We start from the raw sequence: 15,999 nt of genomic DNA, 5'->3' as shown, positions 1-15,999 counted from the left end.
TAATACCTGCTCTGCAAGGGTCTTTATAGTTCTTCCTGCTCCAACGGATTGTAGGGCCCCTGCACATAATTTTAACCATCTCCCTCTCACTCCTCTCCAATGTCTTGCTCTTGCTGAACTGAATTATGGACAGATATCAACATAAAGCTGAACATTTAGATTCTCTCTCCTACAAAACTTGAATGGCAACAGATGCAGTGAGAGAAAGCAGAAAGAACTAGTCTTTTAGTAGAAAAGAATGACCAAAAAGGTACAAGAAATGAGGCAGGGGAGGAGGGGCGAGTGGTGCATGGAAAACACATACTGGTAATGATAGACTAGAATATTCTGAATGCCTTATAATTACCATTCCTTCTTTCCCTGAAGATTATTGCATTATTGTCTATTATGGGTTCAATTGTGTTTCCTCCAAATTCTTTCAAGATTTATTTATTTGTTTGAAAGGAAGAGTTAAAGAGAGAGAGAGAGAGAGAGAGAGAGAGAGATGATCTTTCATTTACTGATTCACTCCCCAAATGGCCATAATAACCAGGGCTGGGCCAGGCTGAGGCCAGGAACCCAGAATTCCATCCAGGTCTCCCATGTAGAAAGCAGAGACTCAACTACTTGAACCATTTCCCATTTTCCAGGTACAGTAGCAGAGAGCTAGATCAGAAGCAGAGCAGCCAAGACTTGGGCCAGCACTGCAAATTGGGATATACGTACCAAGCAGTGCCTTAACCCCCTGAACCATAATGCCCACCTCTCTTTCAAATTCCACTGTTGAAGCTTAACCCCAAAGTGACTGTATTTGGAGGATGGGCCTTTCAAACAGTAATTAAGGTTAAATGAAGTCATAGGTGTGGCACCTTAGCGTCGTATGTTGGATGTTCTTATAGGAAAAGGAAGAGCCGGCAGGGTGTGTGAACATGGAAGAAAGGCCACATGAGACTATGGACACAGCACAAGGACGGCCACCTGCAAGTCAAGGAGAAAGGCCTCTGGAGAAACCAAACCTGCCAGTTTGGACTGTCAGCTTCCAAACTGTGAGAAAATAAATTTCTGTTGCATAAATCTGCAAGTGTATTATTACAGCAGCTCCAGCAAACCACTACCCTTTGTGGGGGCCCTGAGCGATGACAGAATACCATTAAAATGCCATCATTCATTTTGGGTATTATAGTTGGAATTGGCTTCTGTATTTGTACCAGAAAGTGTCAGCTAGTACTTCACTATCAACATTAGAGTTTATGTTTTTATCTAATCTCTAGCTCTGGGGAATCTAGAGTTAGATGGCAAATTCAAACTGGCACTCCTGAAGTAATGTTTTTCAAGGATCATTCAACCATGCTAATGAATCCAAAATACATTTTGTCACACTGGTTTTGTTGTTGTTGTTTTTAACAGCCTGAGCCCTCAATCAGATGTTTTCGAAAAGCCTCTTCTTATAAGTTGGGATACACAGGCTCATTCGCAAGCCAATCTACCCTCAGACGAGAGATATCAGCCTGATTTCTGAAATGAATGGCAGTTCAGACATCTCTAAACTTGGGTATTAGATTGTTTGTGTCACAGAAAAAAATTATATGAGTTGTTCATCTTAAACAAGGTATCTTTATGGAGACCCAGCCTCTGGGCTTGTGTTTTTCCACAGTCACTACTTCCTGCCTCTGTGTTCTTCAGGTGACAGCCTGAAGCAAGAATACAGGGGCTGTTCTTGTCCAATTAATTATGCCTTTCTGTGTTCAAATAAATGGCCTTGTCTTCCAGTGCACACTCAAAAGTCATCGTAATGAAATTCTGAACAAGATTTCATGCTCAAATAGGTATCCCATGTGCAAGAGCAACAGAGCACTGCATAAGCCTGTGTTCGCCACAAAGGTCAGGAAGGCCTTTTAATAAAAACAAGTAAGTGGGGGACCAGGGCTGTGGCCTAGTGGGCTAAGCCTCTGCCTGCGGTGCTGACATCCCATTTGGGTGCCAGTTCCTGTCCCAGCTGCTCCTCTTCTGATCCAGCTCCCTGCTGATGGCCTGGGAAAGCTATGGAAGATGACCCAAATCCTTGGGCCCCTGCACTTGCATGGGAGACCTGGAAGAAGCTTTTAGTTCCTGGCTTTAGATCGGCCCAGCATTGAGGCCATTTGAGGAGTGAACCAGCGGATGGAAGACCCTACTATCTCCCTTTCTTTGTCTGTAACTCTGCCTCTCAGAAAAATAAATAAAATCTTAAAGCAAAAACAAGTAAGTGGAATTGGAGCCAATCAAATGTTTGAAAAGTGCATTTCATGATTTACTACAAGAACCCAATGAGCACCAAGACAATCAGTGAAATTCTTACTGAAGTGGCCTTTGGCATCAATCCTAAAATCATCCCTGTTCAACTACAAATCTGCTAAAAGATAAAATGGTAGTGCTAGGGGGCCAGCATTGTGGGGTAAAGCTACAGCCTGTAACATCAGCATCCCATATGTGCACCACTTCCAGTCCTGACTGCTCTACTTCTGATCCGAGTCCCTGCTAATGGCCTGGGTAAAGCAGCCATAGATGGCCCAACTGCTTGGGCCCCTGCTACACATGAGAGAGACCTGGAAAAATTACTGCCTTCAACCTGGCCCAGTCCTGGCAGTTGCAGCCACGGTGGGTAGTGATCCAGCAGATAAGGGCTCTTGCGCTCTCTCTCTCTCTTTCTCTCTGAGTTTCCCTCTCTCTGTAAATAATAACAAATAAGTAAATCTTTTTAAAAAAAATGAAAACTAAACTGTTAGTATTACCAAAGGTTGTTTCTGTACAATTTGATAACAGACCATTATGTCACCAAGTCTAAATTCTTCAATGATGGGCCGGCGCTGTAGAGTAGTGTGTTAAGCCATCTCCTGAAGCGCCATCATCCCATATGGGCACCAGTTCGAGTTCTGGCTGCTCCACTTCTGATCCCACTCTCTACTATTGCCTGGGAAGCAGTAGAAGGTGGCTCAAGTCCTCGGGCCCCTGCACCTGCGTCAGAGACCAGGAAGAAGCTCCTGGCTCCTGGCTTTAGATCGGCGCAGCTCTGGCCGTTGTGGCCAACTAAGGGGTGAACCAGTGGATGGAAGACCTCTCTCTCTCTCTGCCTCTCCTTCTCTCTCTGTGCAACTCTGACTTTCAAATAAATAAATTTTTTAAAAAATCCTTCAATGATAAAAATGAAGATTCAGACCCCAAATAACATTGGACTAAAATGTGTCTCTTTCCACTTAAGATGCTGCTTTATTTTTAAATAACAAATGTAGATAACTGCCATAGAGTATGCAAAATGATAAAATAAATATAACACACATCTCACCTAGCAGGCCAATACATGTAGTAGCATGCTTATTTCAGAGATGCAGAGGGTCAAGAGTTTGGCACAGTGCTTAAGATGCTGCTTGGGATGCCTGCTTCCCATATTCGAATGTGTGATTCTGCTACTGCTAGCTTCCTGCTAATATACACTCTGGGTGGTAGAAGAAGACTCATGTAGTTGGGTCTCTGCCACCCATATGGGGGACCTGAATTAACTTCCTGGCTCCTAGCTTCCTCCGGCACAGTCCAGAACATAGCAGGCATTTGTGGAGTGACCCAGCTGATGAGAGGTCTCAGTCTTGCTCTCCCCCTTCCTTTCAAATAAAATAAATAATAGAAGGTATGCATAAATGCAAGCACAGAGTGGATGAGGCATTTGTCAAGGCTACTCAATTACTTGTTGACCTGGCAGCCAACCCACGAATCCCTGACATGAACCTTGTGATCTTCACCTCTTCACCTTACTGCTTCTGAGAGCATGATTTGGATGGGAAAATCGAAAGTTCTAGATTCCATTACAAGGAAGACCGGTAACAAGGCATCTGACCCTGGTCAAGTCTCTTGTTTTCCCTGGACCTCATCTCCCTTATTAGTTTTAAAAAAGGGGAGTGGTGGTGGTGGACTACACGATCCTTTCCAAGGAGAGCATCTGGCCTGTCCCACCTCTCCCCATGGAGTAGCATATGTTCAGCTACCTCACATCCAGGTAATATTTGTTTTATCAACAAAAGCAAATTTCCCATGTGTAAGTAAATGAAATTTACTATCTATTGTTCTGAACAGTGTTTTATGTTAAACACATTAAAATTTGGGGGGAAATGTGTCATGGACCAACCTACTTTGGGGTTTGAGAAGCTTGGGCTCTTTCATTTTATGGAAAAATGCATTCATTAATTATCTAGCTGAACCTTTCCAACTATAGCCTTACAAAATGAAAAAGGAAACATTTTCTGTATTGCTTCATTCTTTATACCTCACCATCCATCTGTTACCATAGCACTGACTGTCATGTCATAATTGCAATTAGTTACACTCAAAGACAATCAGGAAAAAGGCCACAGGAGGCTGTCCCTAGGCCCTGATAACCCACAATTACTGGACTAATTGTGAAATAAGAATTTTAATTCAAGAGACCTGGTTTCATGCTATAGCTCTACCACTGACTAGCTGTGTATCTTTAGGCCGTTTATGTACTAGAACAATGACTTATAAGCTAAATTTCGTGAGTCAAAAGGTGTGAGTTCAAAAGCTGGCTCTACCATTAACACAAGCACATTAGGTAACTTCTCTTTGCCTCTCTGTTCCTTTAACTATGAAATGAGATATTATGGGGGCTGGCACAGTGGCGCATCAGGTTAACACCCTGGCCTGAAGCACCAGCATCCCATATGGGTGCCAGTTCAAGACCTGGCTACTCCTCTTCTGATCCAACTCTCTGCTATGGCCTGGAAAAGCAGTAGAAAATGGCCCAAGTCTTTGGGCCCCTGCACCCACATGGGAGACCTGGAAGAAGCTCCTGGCTCCTGGCTCCTGGCTTTGGATCGGCACAGCTCCGGCCATTGCGGCCAATTGGGCAGTGAATCAATGGATGGAAAACCTCTCTCTCTGCCTCTCCTCTCTGTGTAACTCTAACTTTCAAATAAATAAATCTTAAAAAAAAGAAATGAGATATAACTACCTAACTCAGAATGGTTGTTGAAAAGATTAAATGTTATACTATATATTTAATATATGTGTGTGTGTCATAATGGGAAAATATTAACACCTCTAACGTGAGAGAAAATAACAGGCATCAAAAAATATTGTATTTGAAAGGAAAGTCTTTGAGGTGAATATCAGAAGAAAAAAAGATTTAGACGCGAGGGAATAAGGAGAAAAGGGAAAGCAGTATCCCGACACAGGAACAGCAAAGCCAGGAGGTGGAAAAGCACAGACCACATATGGTGAAGACTGAGTGGCAAAATTTACCAATGGAGAACACACAAAAGGGCTGGAACAAATAATGAGAATAAAACCATGTACTACAGGACGTTAGATGTAGGAAGAACAGCTGCCATGGTTGAAAACTCTAAGACCAGTGGGCATTTGGCATAGGAGTTAAGATGCCACTTAGGATACCTGCATCCCATATCAGAGTGCCCAGGTTTGAGTCTGGGTCAGTTTCAGATTCCAACTTCCTGTTAATGTGTGAGACAGCAGACAATGGCTTAAACAGGTGGGGCCCTGACACCCATGCGGGAGACCTGGATGAGTTCCAGGCTTCCAGTTTCAGCCCAGTTCAGTCTTAGCTATGGCAGGCATTTGGAAAGTGAACCAGTGAATGGATTCTCTCTCTCTCTCTATCTCTCTCTCTCTCTCCTCTCTCCTCAGTGTGTGTGTATGTGTTTTAAATAAATTTTAGAAGTTATAAGGGATTGGAAAGGAAGGCCTAGTTGCAAAATATATGAAAATAATTGGATTATTATTAAGATTCTGTCATTCTATTCTACAGTCATCCTTCTGAAGATTCATGAATTTAAACTTCAAAACTTATAATCTATAGCAGAAATCAATCCTTTTATCTGCTTCTCACCAACTCTATGTTAGGCAGAAACAGACAAAGGAGGAGAGAGGCCATCTTCCATCCACCGGTTCATTCTCTAAATGGCTGCAATGGCTGGTGCTGGGCCAGGCAGAAGCCAGGAGCTTCCTCTGGGTCTCCCAAGTGCGTGCAGGCCATCCTCTGCTGCTTTCCCAGGCCATTAGCAGGGAGATGAATTTGAAGTATAGCAGTCGGGACTTGAACCAGCGCCCTATGGGATGCCAGCAATGCAGGCAGCGGCTTTACCTGTTGATGTCTTGACTATGGCTTTCTCCTAGCTTGGTCTCTAAAACTTCTGTTTATCTATACAAGATTCTAACCCAACCCTAAATCCAACTTCAATGAGGAGGCCTTCCTTGATCTAGACTTTATCAGTCTCTTCCACCTGTGCATACCGCATAGCATACCCATTTCATCAAACTGCAACCTGCAAGAACTCTTATTGACCCTACTTGTTCCCAGACTGCCTCAGCTACTGTGCTCAGCCATCCTTAGAGCCCAGGGTGTCTTCAGGAGCGGATCAGCATGCACTGGCTCCCTCTGCCACTCCTTCTTTCCCTGTCACTCTGCTTTTCAAACAAACCAATCTTTAAAACAGCGTGACTTCTCTTTGTAAAGGGATAAAGTAAAAGAGACAAATTAAGTTTTTTAGATCAGCATGAAAACTTTAATAGATTTTTTTAACCACCTAGACCTAACATGTTTTAACAGATAACTAAATTAAGTATGGCCTGATGAAAATGAAGGAAAATCACTTCAAATTCTCTAGGACCACTGAATCTTAAACGTTCCCAGACCAGCAGCATCAGCATCACCTGAGAATTTGTTAAACATGCAAATTCTCCAGGCCTACTAAGTGGGAATCAGACTTAACAAACTGTGGGTTCAGGTGTGGAGTCTACTGGATTACGTACCGTCAGTTGTAGTCAGATAAGCTCCGAAACCCTCTATGAATTTTGTAATTCATTCTGATAGCATATTACCACCCTCATGATGATGAAAATTTATAGACATACTCTATGTCGAAGTTGTCTTTGTTTGAGTGGGTTAAGCTGCCTCTGAGGAGGCCATACCTCATATCAGAATGCCCCATTTGAGTTCCAGCTCCCCCACTTCCAATCCAGATCCCTGCTAACGTGTCTGGCAGGCAGCATATCATGGGAAATCCAGATGGAGTTCCTAGTTCCCAGTTTTGGCCTGAGCCAACTCTGGATGTTGCAGGTATTTAGAGTGAAGCAGGGGATGAAAGTTCTGTTGCTCTCTGCCTCTCCTTCCTTCTCTGACACTCTGCTTTGCAAATCAATCTTTAAAAAAAAAAAGTTTTAAAAGGCTTGACTTCTCTTTGTCAAGGGATGGCATGTAAAAGAAATGAATGAATTTTTTCGTTTTCTGACACAATACCACCACCCTTACCACTGCTAAAAGAATGGGGGTTTGGAGGTAGGAGACCTTAACAGTGGAACAGGCAGCTATTCTACTTGTTTGACAATTTTATCAGGTGACAGAAATACATCTTATCACTTGCAGATATAAGCTGTCAGGTGTCTTGTGTGAGTAGCTATGCTCCAGGCTGTTTTAAAGAATTACTAAATAGATATTTTGTTTTATTTGTAGCTACACCATCATGCTTTTTCCAAATCGTTTCACTAGACTACTCAAGACACATAACACAATTTTTAACCAAAGCTTAAAGTTTCATAATTTCCTCAAAAGGCATATTAGAGGGGCCAATTGTGGCACAGTAGGTTAAGCCAATATTTGTGACACTGGCAAACTGTATCAAAGAGCTGTGTTAAGTCCTGGCTGCTACCCTTCTGATCCAGCTCCCCGGGTAAGGGGCCTGGGAAAGCAGAAGATGGGCCAAGCACTTAGGCCCTTTCCACTCATGTATGAGACCCAGATGGAATTCTTGGCTCCTGGCTTCTGCCTGGCCCAGTTCAGGCTGTTGTAGCCATTTGGGGAATGAACCAGTGTATGGAAAATTCTCTGTGTCTCCCTTCTCACTTTGTCTTTCAAATAAATACATAAATCTTTAAAAAAAATATATACTACCCATAATTCTGGCTTTGCCTTTTACTGGCTACTTTGCCTTGGGCATTTTTTGGGCAATGCCTTTTGTGTGCTTCAGCTCCATCCCCAAATGGGGCTGGGGTGGAGAGAAGAGACCCACACTCAATGAGCTTCAATTTGTGCCTGCAAAACTAACAGGAAAAGATAATCAACTACAATTTGATTTTATCTTGACTCTAGAGCCGGTGGACTAATTTCAAACGTTAGGAATAAAAATCAGAACCAACTGACATGCCCATAATATAAGAACTGGTTAATTAATCCACATTTTACAATCAGAGACTGCTGTTAGTCACTAATACTGCCTGCACATACAGAAAAAAAAAGAAAAATCTCGCAGGATGGGGTCATTGATCTATAAACAGCGGTTACACGAAGAAGCAGGATGGGGGGTGGGGATGCAGCTAGCCCACGCTTCAGTTTATACTTCTAGGTCATTTATGTCCAAAAATGTTTTTTTTTTTTTTAAACAGGAGCTGTCACTTTTGTATTTTAAGGGGCAAATCTCAAATCTACTTTGACATGGGCTACTCATTCGCCTCAGGAATGTGATTTTAAATACACGAAAGAGAAACGGTTATCTGAGAAGACACGCATGGAAACGACACACCTGCTGACTGAGCTCAGCTTTCGGTTGGCGGTTTCCCGCCGGGGAACGGGAGCAAAACATGACGTCAAAGGAGGCCGACGCTCCCGGTTACCCTGGCGACGTCCGTGCCGTCCAGCCGGCGGCGGCGGGGCGCTAGGTTTAGCATGCAGGGTGGGGAAGGCCGCCTGCGCCTCGGCAGCAGGGCTGAGACGACCAGGAAGGGTCGGGGGCGGGAAGCGTTACGTAAACGACTTAGTGGGACACCGCGCAAGAGGTTCCGCGGAGAAGCGGAACCATTGGAAAGGCTCAACCAGGTTTCCGCCCGGATTCGTAAGAGCAACTTCCGTTGCTCAGCGGAAGTGTGGGTCGCCAAAGGACGACTCCTGCAAGAATCCGCCGTCTCCCGAGAGCACGGCCGGAATCATGTCGAGTTTAGCGGTGAGAGACCCGGCCATGGATCGATCACTGCGTTCCGTGTTCGTGGGGAACATTCCGTATGAGGCGACTGAGGAGCAGTTAAAGGACATTTTCTCGGAGGTCGGTTCGGTGGTCAGTTTCCGGCTGGTGTACGACAGAGAGACGGGAAAACCTAAGGGTTATGGCTTCTGTGAGTACCAAGACCAGGAGACCGCGCTTAGTGCCATGCGGAACCTCAATGGGCGGGAGTTCAGTGGGCGAGCGCTTCGGGTGGACAATGCTGCCAGTGAGAAGAATAAGGAGGAGTTAAAGAGCCTGGGGCCTGCAGCACCCATCATTGACTCACCCTATGGGGACCCCATCGATCCAGAAGATGCCCCTGAATCGATTACCAGAGCGGTCGCCAGTCTCCCCCCGGAGCAGATGTTTGAGCTGATGAAGCAGATGAAGCTCTGTGTGCAAAACAGTCACCAGGAAGCGCGCAACATGCTACTTCAAAACCCGCAGCTGGCTTACGCGCTGCTGCAGGCGCAAGTGGTGATGAGAATCATGGATCCAGAGATTGCTCTGAAAATTCTGCATCGGAAAATACACGTCACACCGCTGATCCCAGGCAAATCTCAGCCTGTCGCTGGCCCTGTGCCGGGCCCCGTGCCGGGCCCGGGCCCTGCCCCTGGGCTCTGCCCAGCACCGAATGTTCTGCTGAATCAGCAGAATCCTCCAGCCCCTCAGCCTCAGCATTTGGCTAGAAGACCAGTCAAAGACATTCCTCCTCTGATGCAGACTCCCATCCAAGGTGGAATTCCAGCTCCCGGACCCATACCAGCGGCAGTCCCCGGCCCTGGCCCTGGCGCCTTAGCTCCCGGAGGAGCAATGCAACCCCAAGTCGGAATGCCAGGGGTTGGCCCAGTGCCTTTAGAGCGGGGACAAGTGCAGATGTCAGATCCCAGAGCTCCTATGCCGCGTGGACCCATGACTGCCGGCGGCCTGCCTCCCCGCGGACTGCTGGGAGATGCTCCAAATGACCCACGTGGAGGGACTTTGCTTTCAGTCACTGGAGAAGTGGAGCCTCGAGGTTACCTGGGCCCACCCCATCAGGGTCCCCCCATGCACCATCCCTCTGGTCATGACGGCCGCGGCCCTTCCTCGCATGAGATGAGGGGAGGGCCGTTAGGAGACCCTAGAATGCTAATTGGAGAACCCAGAGGACCCATGTTGGATCAAAGGGGTTTACCTATGGACGGTAGAGTTAGTAGAGATTCTCGAGTGATGGAGACTCGAGCCATGGAAACTGATGTCTTAGAGTCACGAGTGATGGAGAGAAGAGGCATGGAGACTTGTGCAATGGAAGCCAGAGGCATGGATACAAGAGGACTGGAGATGAGGGGTCCCGTCCCCAGTTCGCGAGGCCATATGACCGGTGGAATGCCAGGCCCTGGGCCCATTAACATAGGGGCAGCTGGCCCTCAGGGACCCAGACCGGTCCCAAGCATTTCCAATGTGGGGAATCCTGGAGGTGGCATGCAGGGGGCGGGTGTACAAGGAGCAGGCATGCAGGGGGCGGGCATGCAAGGAGGAGGAATGCAGGGGGCCGGCATGCAAGGAGTGGGCATCCAAGGAGCAGGTATGCAGGGGACAGGTAAGCAAGGTGGAAGCCAGCCTAGCAGTTTTAGTCCTGGGCAGAGCCAGGTAACTCCACAGGACCAAGAAAAGGCAGCTTTGATTATGCAGGTTCTTCAGCTAACTGCAGATCAGATTGCCATGCTACCTCCTGAGCAAAGGCAGAGTATTCTGATTTTAAAGGAGCAAATCCAGAAATCCACTGGAGCTTCCTGAAAGGGTTTAGAAAATGAGTGGCTTATAGTTTATTTTCAGTTTATTCCTAGCATGGAGAATGGGTACAAAAAGCTGACTTGTGTATTCCCACACTTTAATGATTACAGTTGCCCTTCTACAACCTTATTTCTTCTTGTCTTTATTTCTGTTTTTGTTTTTAATTGAGGGTAGGGGAAGGGAGGGGTTGGGTCTGTTCACTTTAAGTCACTGTAAATATCCAAAAATAACTCTGAATATGATTATATTATACCACATAAAAATATGCGGCAATATGTGTGTACAATTTGTTAAATGCATTTTTGAAATACTGAGTTAAAACTGTGAAAACTGCATCTAAGGACTAAAAGGTGACTTGTTAAAATGGTAATGTATTCAGATAGTTTAAGATTTTTGGTTGTGTATCAAAGAAGTTTATTTCCGAATTAGAATTTTTGGTAAGCTATTTAGACTACAAAACCTTACTTTGGAGGCACTAGAATACTGTATTAGGTTAAGTATTACGTAAGTTGTTTTGGAATTGTTTTAAAATGTTAGAGCCAACAGATTAAGTTGAAACTTGTGGTGTTGGAACTGTTTGCCTGAAAAAATATCAAGGATTGCATCTGGTTTGATGTTGCTTCATTGAACCCATCCTTAAGAAACCAGCAAGATTCTGGCTTGGCTGCAAGTGTGATGGTTTTGCTGAGACAGTTCTAGGATCAACCAAATTACTTAAGTCGACTCTGATGAGACCCAGTACTTTCCTGCAACCTTCCTATTTCTCAATCTTTAAGCCCTAAGCCCTAAATCTGACTCTGAGTAGTTCTCTGACATTCTTCCCCAAAATAAATGATGAGGCCTAAATGATCTGGATGAATTATTACACAGCTTTGGGTTTTTCATAAAGAATGGAAGGCTTAATTCAGTAAAACTTTCCTGGTAACTAGCTTCCATTCACAGATGGTATGCATTCAGGTAACCAAAATCAGGAGTTAAAAATCTTGGTCTCTACAAACTTTAACATGCCTTTTGGTGCTCTTATTTCACAATCCACTTTTCTCTTACTTAACATCTTACAAATAATTGAAGCACCAGCCCAGTTGACTTATACTCATTTACATTTTACAAGCAAGTAATAAGTAATTCAGTCTCAATAAACATACATGAGACATTTAAAACTGCATAGAAAGGTGGGTCCTATCCCATTTCCTTTACGACTACCCAATTTAATTTTAAGCCTGGAGGATATGGATGCATAAACAATCTGTATCATAGAGCAAGTAGTAATTAACAGAAGCATAAACTCCCAAATAACCAGGTGATCTTTCTCTGCAAAAGAAAAACCAATATCTACTTAAAGAGGGAAAATATTAACACAAGAGCTAAGATTGTAAAAGATATTTCCCCTCTGCAAGGTATTTACATTGTAGGTGGGTAATTCACTTAGATTCTTTTCATCTCTCTGCCGTTGTGTGCCATTCCCTGTTTTGTTGTTTGTACTGTTAACTTGCCCATGGTTTCTGTATACTCCCCCTTACTGCAGAGGATAACTCTCCTTTATGTGTATGACGGTTCTGGTTAATTTTTATTTACAGGGTTGGCTTCATTACTAGATGCTTTATCTTAATTCTAGTTGCTTTATCCTAAAGCTTCCATTAAAGGACTTCCGTTGTTAAAACTCCTAAATGTTAACGCTCTTTGTTCTAGTTAAATCTTTGGTTGTTTAATGCAGGTTAAATTTAAAAAAAATGGAATATGGGTGACGTTAGTACTGATTTTTCAATTTTTTAAAAGATTTTATTTATTTATTTGAGAGGTAGAGTTAAGACAGTGAGAAGGAGAGACAAAGAGAAAGCTCTAACAGCCCCTGGTTCACTCTCCAGATGCCTGCAACTGCCGGAGTTGGGCCGCTCTGAAGCCAGGAGCTTCTTCCAGGTCTCCCACGTGGGTGCAGGGGCCCAAGTGCTTGGGCCATCTTCCACTGCTTTCCCAGGCCATAACAGAGAGCTAGATTAGAAGAGGAGCAGCTGGGACAAGAACTGGCGCCATATAGGATGCTGGCACCACAGGCAGAAGATTAACGTACTGTGCTACAGTGCCAGCGCCAGTACTGATTTATTTTTAATGACTACATTATTCATAAGTCATCATTCTTGAGATGCATATGGGAAGTGATTTTTTTTTTTTTAATATTAATTTGAAAGGCAAAGTTGGAGAGGGAGAAACAGAGAACTTCCATCCTCTGGTTCAATCTCCAAGTGGCCACAACGACCAAAGCTAGGCCAGGCTGAAGCCAGGAACCTGGAACCCCCATCCTCCTTCCTCCAGCTGCACTTGGGCGGCCTCCCCAAGCACATTATCAGGGAGCAAAATTGGAAGTGGAGCAGCAGGGACTTAAACCAGAGCTGCAAGTGGTGGTTTAACCTGCACCACAAAACCGGCCCCTGTGTTTTTGTTTTAGGCAAAACTAATGATATTGTGGAAATGGATGAAAATCCCTTAGATCATTTTTCAGGATTGGACAGAAATCCCTTTCTTAGATCCATTATCTGTAGTTGCACAACTGAAATAACCAAGAGGTGCTATTGAATGACTGGTATCAGCAGTGTTCTGGGTGACACTCAGATAGTAGGCTTTTGTTCATATTCCCCACAGGAAACTGCTCCAGGCCACCTCACAGATACCTTCATTACCCAGCTTTTGTTACATTACAATGCACTGTGCTTGCTTTTACCCTCTAGCAACCATTCTCACTTCTAATAGAACACAAACACAGCAACTGTCTGTCATTCACTATAGGGAAGAAAGGACAAAACAGTCTTCGAGGAAAAAATTGCATGAAGACCACACATAAGCTTTCCCTAAAAGGATTTAAATGCAACAGAAAAAAATGAGCCCTAACAATTACTTGTATTAGAAAATTAGAAATAAATGATGAAAGCACTATCTTTACTCTGAAAAACTAAATAATTTCTCCTCACTTCCAGTTTACTGTCACGAATGTGCTAATATTTCTAGATTTTTATTCATTTGAAGGCAGAGAGACACTTTGATTTGCTGATTCACTTCCCAAATGCCCACAACTGCTGGAGCTAAGCCAGGCCTGGGGCCCAAGTACTTGAATCAGCACCTGCTTCCTTCCGGAGTGTGAATTAGCAGGAACCTAGAGTCAGGAGTGCAGCTGGGATTCGAACCCAGGCAAACAGATTCAAGATGTGGTTGTCAGTAGCGGCATCTTAACTGCTAAATCAAGCACAGTCCCCAAATATCCCAGTATTGATAAAAGTATAGAGCCTTATTAAGGCCTCATTCCATTTTATAGCAAGGAACACTTCAAGCAGTATATTTCTGTAAGAACCTTTTACACGTATATGCCTTAGTTAAAAACCTGTTCCTTAGTGTGGGTAAGTTTACTAATGAAATCACAAATTCATTCTTAATAATGATGGTGAAGTAAAACACGGATTTATAAATGCTTTTTTAGGGCTTGTCCTCTTTGATGGTACATATTCAGAATATAAGATGTCCGGCTTTAATCAGAGCCTGTGTATTAGCCATTTCCCTCATACATTGCTAACAATACCAAAATGTGTTCTACTGATTTCTTAGGATTTGTTTTGCTTTTTTAATGTTTAGTTTATTTTGAGTTAATAGAGATCTTGCATTTGCTGGTTCATATCCTAGATGGCCACAGTGGCCAGCACTAGGCCAAGCCAAAGCTGGAAGCTAGCAACTTCATTTGGGGCGCCAAGCATTTGGGCCTTCTTAACACTGCTTTTCCCAGGCACATTAGCAGGGAGCTGGATCAGAAGTGGAGCAGCTGGAACTCGAACTGGCGCCCATTTGGAATGCCGGCACTGCAGGCGGCAGCTTTACCTGCTGGGCAACACCAGCCCTCGATTTCTCAGGGTTTCTTATTTTGAAGTACTTTATATAAGTCAATGTGAATCTCAGGCAAAACTAAGCTAAATCTAAGTGAGATTGTGTCTGACTTTCTAACTATGTTTTTCTGAATTCTAACGGTGGAAAAGCATTTTTAAGAAGAACAAGAAAAAAACATGACTATCACAGCTTGCAAAGCTTCTTGCTTTTCCATGCTGTGAACGGAACATTAACTAAGCACACAGAACCTCATTTTCTGTGGTGTGTCAGGCCTTTCTTTTAGGTCCGATCCGGTCTAAGGATAATTATGTGCAACAACCTACTGTGACAGAGAAGCCGAATTATCAGTTATATCTCACAGTCTTCTCACAAAAGAACGTCAGGCTGTCATCATGTTAACATCACCAGCTAATCTCTAGACAGACTTTTCTGGTTGGAGCTTCCTTTTCTCATCAATTTGTAATCAAAAATGATAGTCAAGGACTAATTCATTTCAAGGAAAGTATTAACACATTAAAACTTCATAAGTATAATGCTAATAGATACCATATAGAGATTATATGATGTACTTATTTCAGATCTTAGTTGATCCAGACCTTTTAATATTTTTATTTGCTTTTATGTACCATAAAACAAAAGGCTTTGATTGAAAATTCACTTTCATAAATGGTCATATTATAAATTACCTTTCTCATAAGTTATTAACTATCATGCGTCTTCTTGATTTTTTTTACCACAATATATACCGTATTTCATTAGAGGTCACGTATCATGTCAAAGTGACATTTAGAGCAGCACTGTCAAAAGTGCTTAAAAATACTGTACAAATAGCCAAATATTAAAATGGTTACTTTATAAACAGGAGTTGATTTAGGTCTCCAAAGCTTGGTAACTAATTATCAAGAAATTAAAACAAAATGCACAATGCTCTCAACCATAGTTAAGGCTGGATGATTCAAGTGAATAATATCTGCAGACATCTGAATGGATCTCACATGACACAATCGCTGATCATTTGAAAAACTATAACTGCTTGATTACTTACTTGTTCTCACACAAGTAAAACAGATCATCTCTTTGGCATCATTCAATGAACTCAACAGTTTCTTTCACATTAATTTGTTTCTTTTATTTCATTAGCTGTTTTAATCAGAATTCTGTCCTGTTACATTAAACATATTCTTTAATAATTCTACTGCAAAAGTCTTCTACTTAAGTTCCTATCAACTTCTGATTACACAACTACCTCCACTTGTTGCCTGGGGTGACTGAAATGACCTGTACCAAGTTAGGGATCCAATTAGGTATTTTTCCTTAGATACTAATATAAGGGCTTCAAATTACT

General features: G+C 43.3%; 2 protein-coding genes across 3 annotated transcripts in view; one reads left to right on the top strand and one right to left on the bottom strand.

Moving 5' to 3' along the window:
* PRKG1 (protein kinase cGMP-dependent 1) overlaps positions 1–15,999 on the bottom strand; it is a 1,351,832-nt gene that overhangs the window by 581,494 nt on the left and 754,339 nt on the right. The window lies entirely within an intron of this gene.
* On the top strand, positions 8,883–12,820 carry CSTF2T (cleavage stimulation factor subunit 2 tau variant). The gene has a single exon (XM_062214688.1). The coding sequence runs from the start codon at positions 8,964–8,966 to the stop codon at positions 10,791–10,793; it is 1,830 nt and encodes a 609-aa protein (XP_062070672.1). The 5' UTR covers positions 8,883–8,963; the 3' UTR covers positions 10,794–12,820.

The sequence above is a fragment of the Lepus europaeus genome, chromosome 17, assembly GCF_033115175.1.
Source record: "Lepus europaeus isolate LE1 chromosome 17, mLepTim1.pri, whole genome shotgun sequence".
NCBI lineage: Eukaryota > Metazoa > Chordata > Mammalia > Lagomorpha > Leporidae > Lepus > Lepus europaeus.
This window is presented reverse-complemented; position numbering and strand designations above follow the sequence as displayed.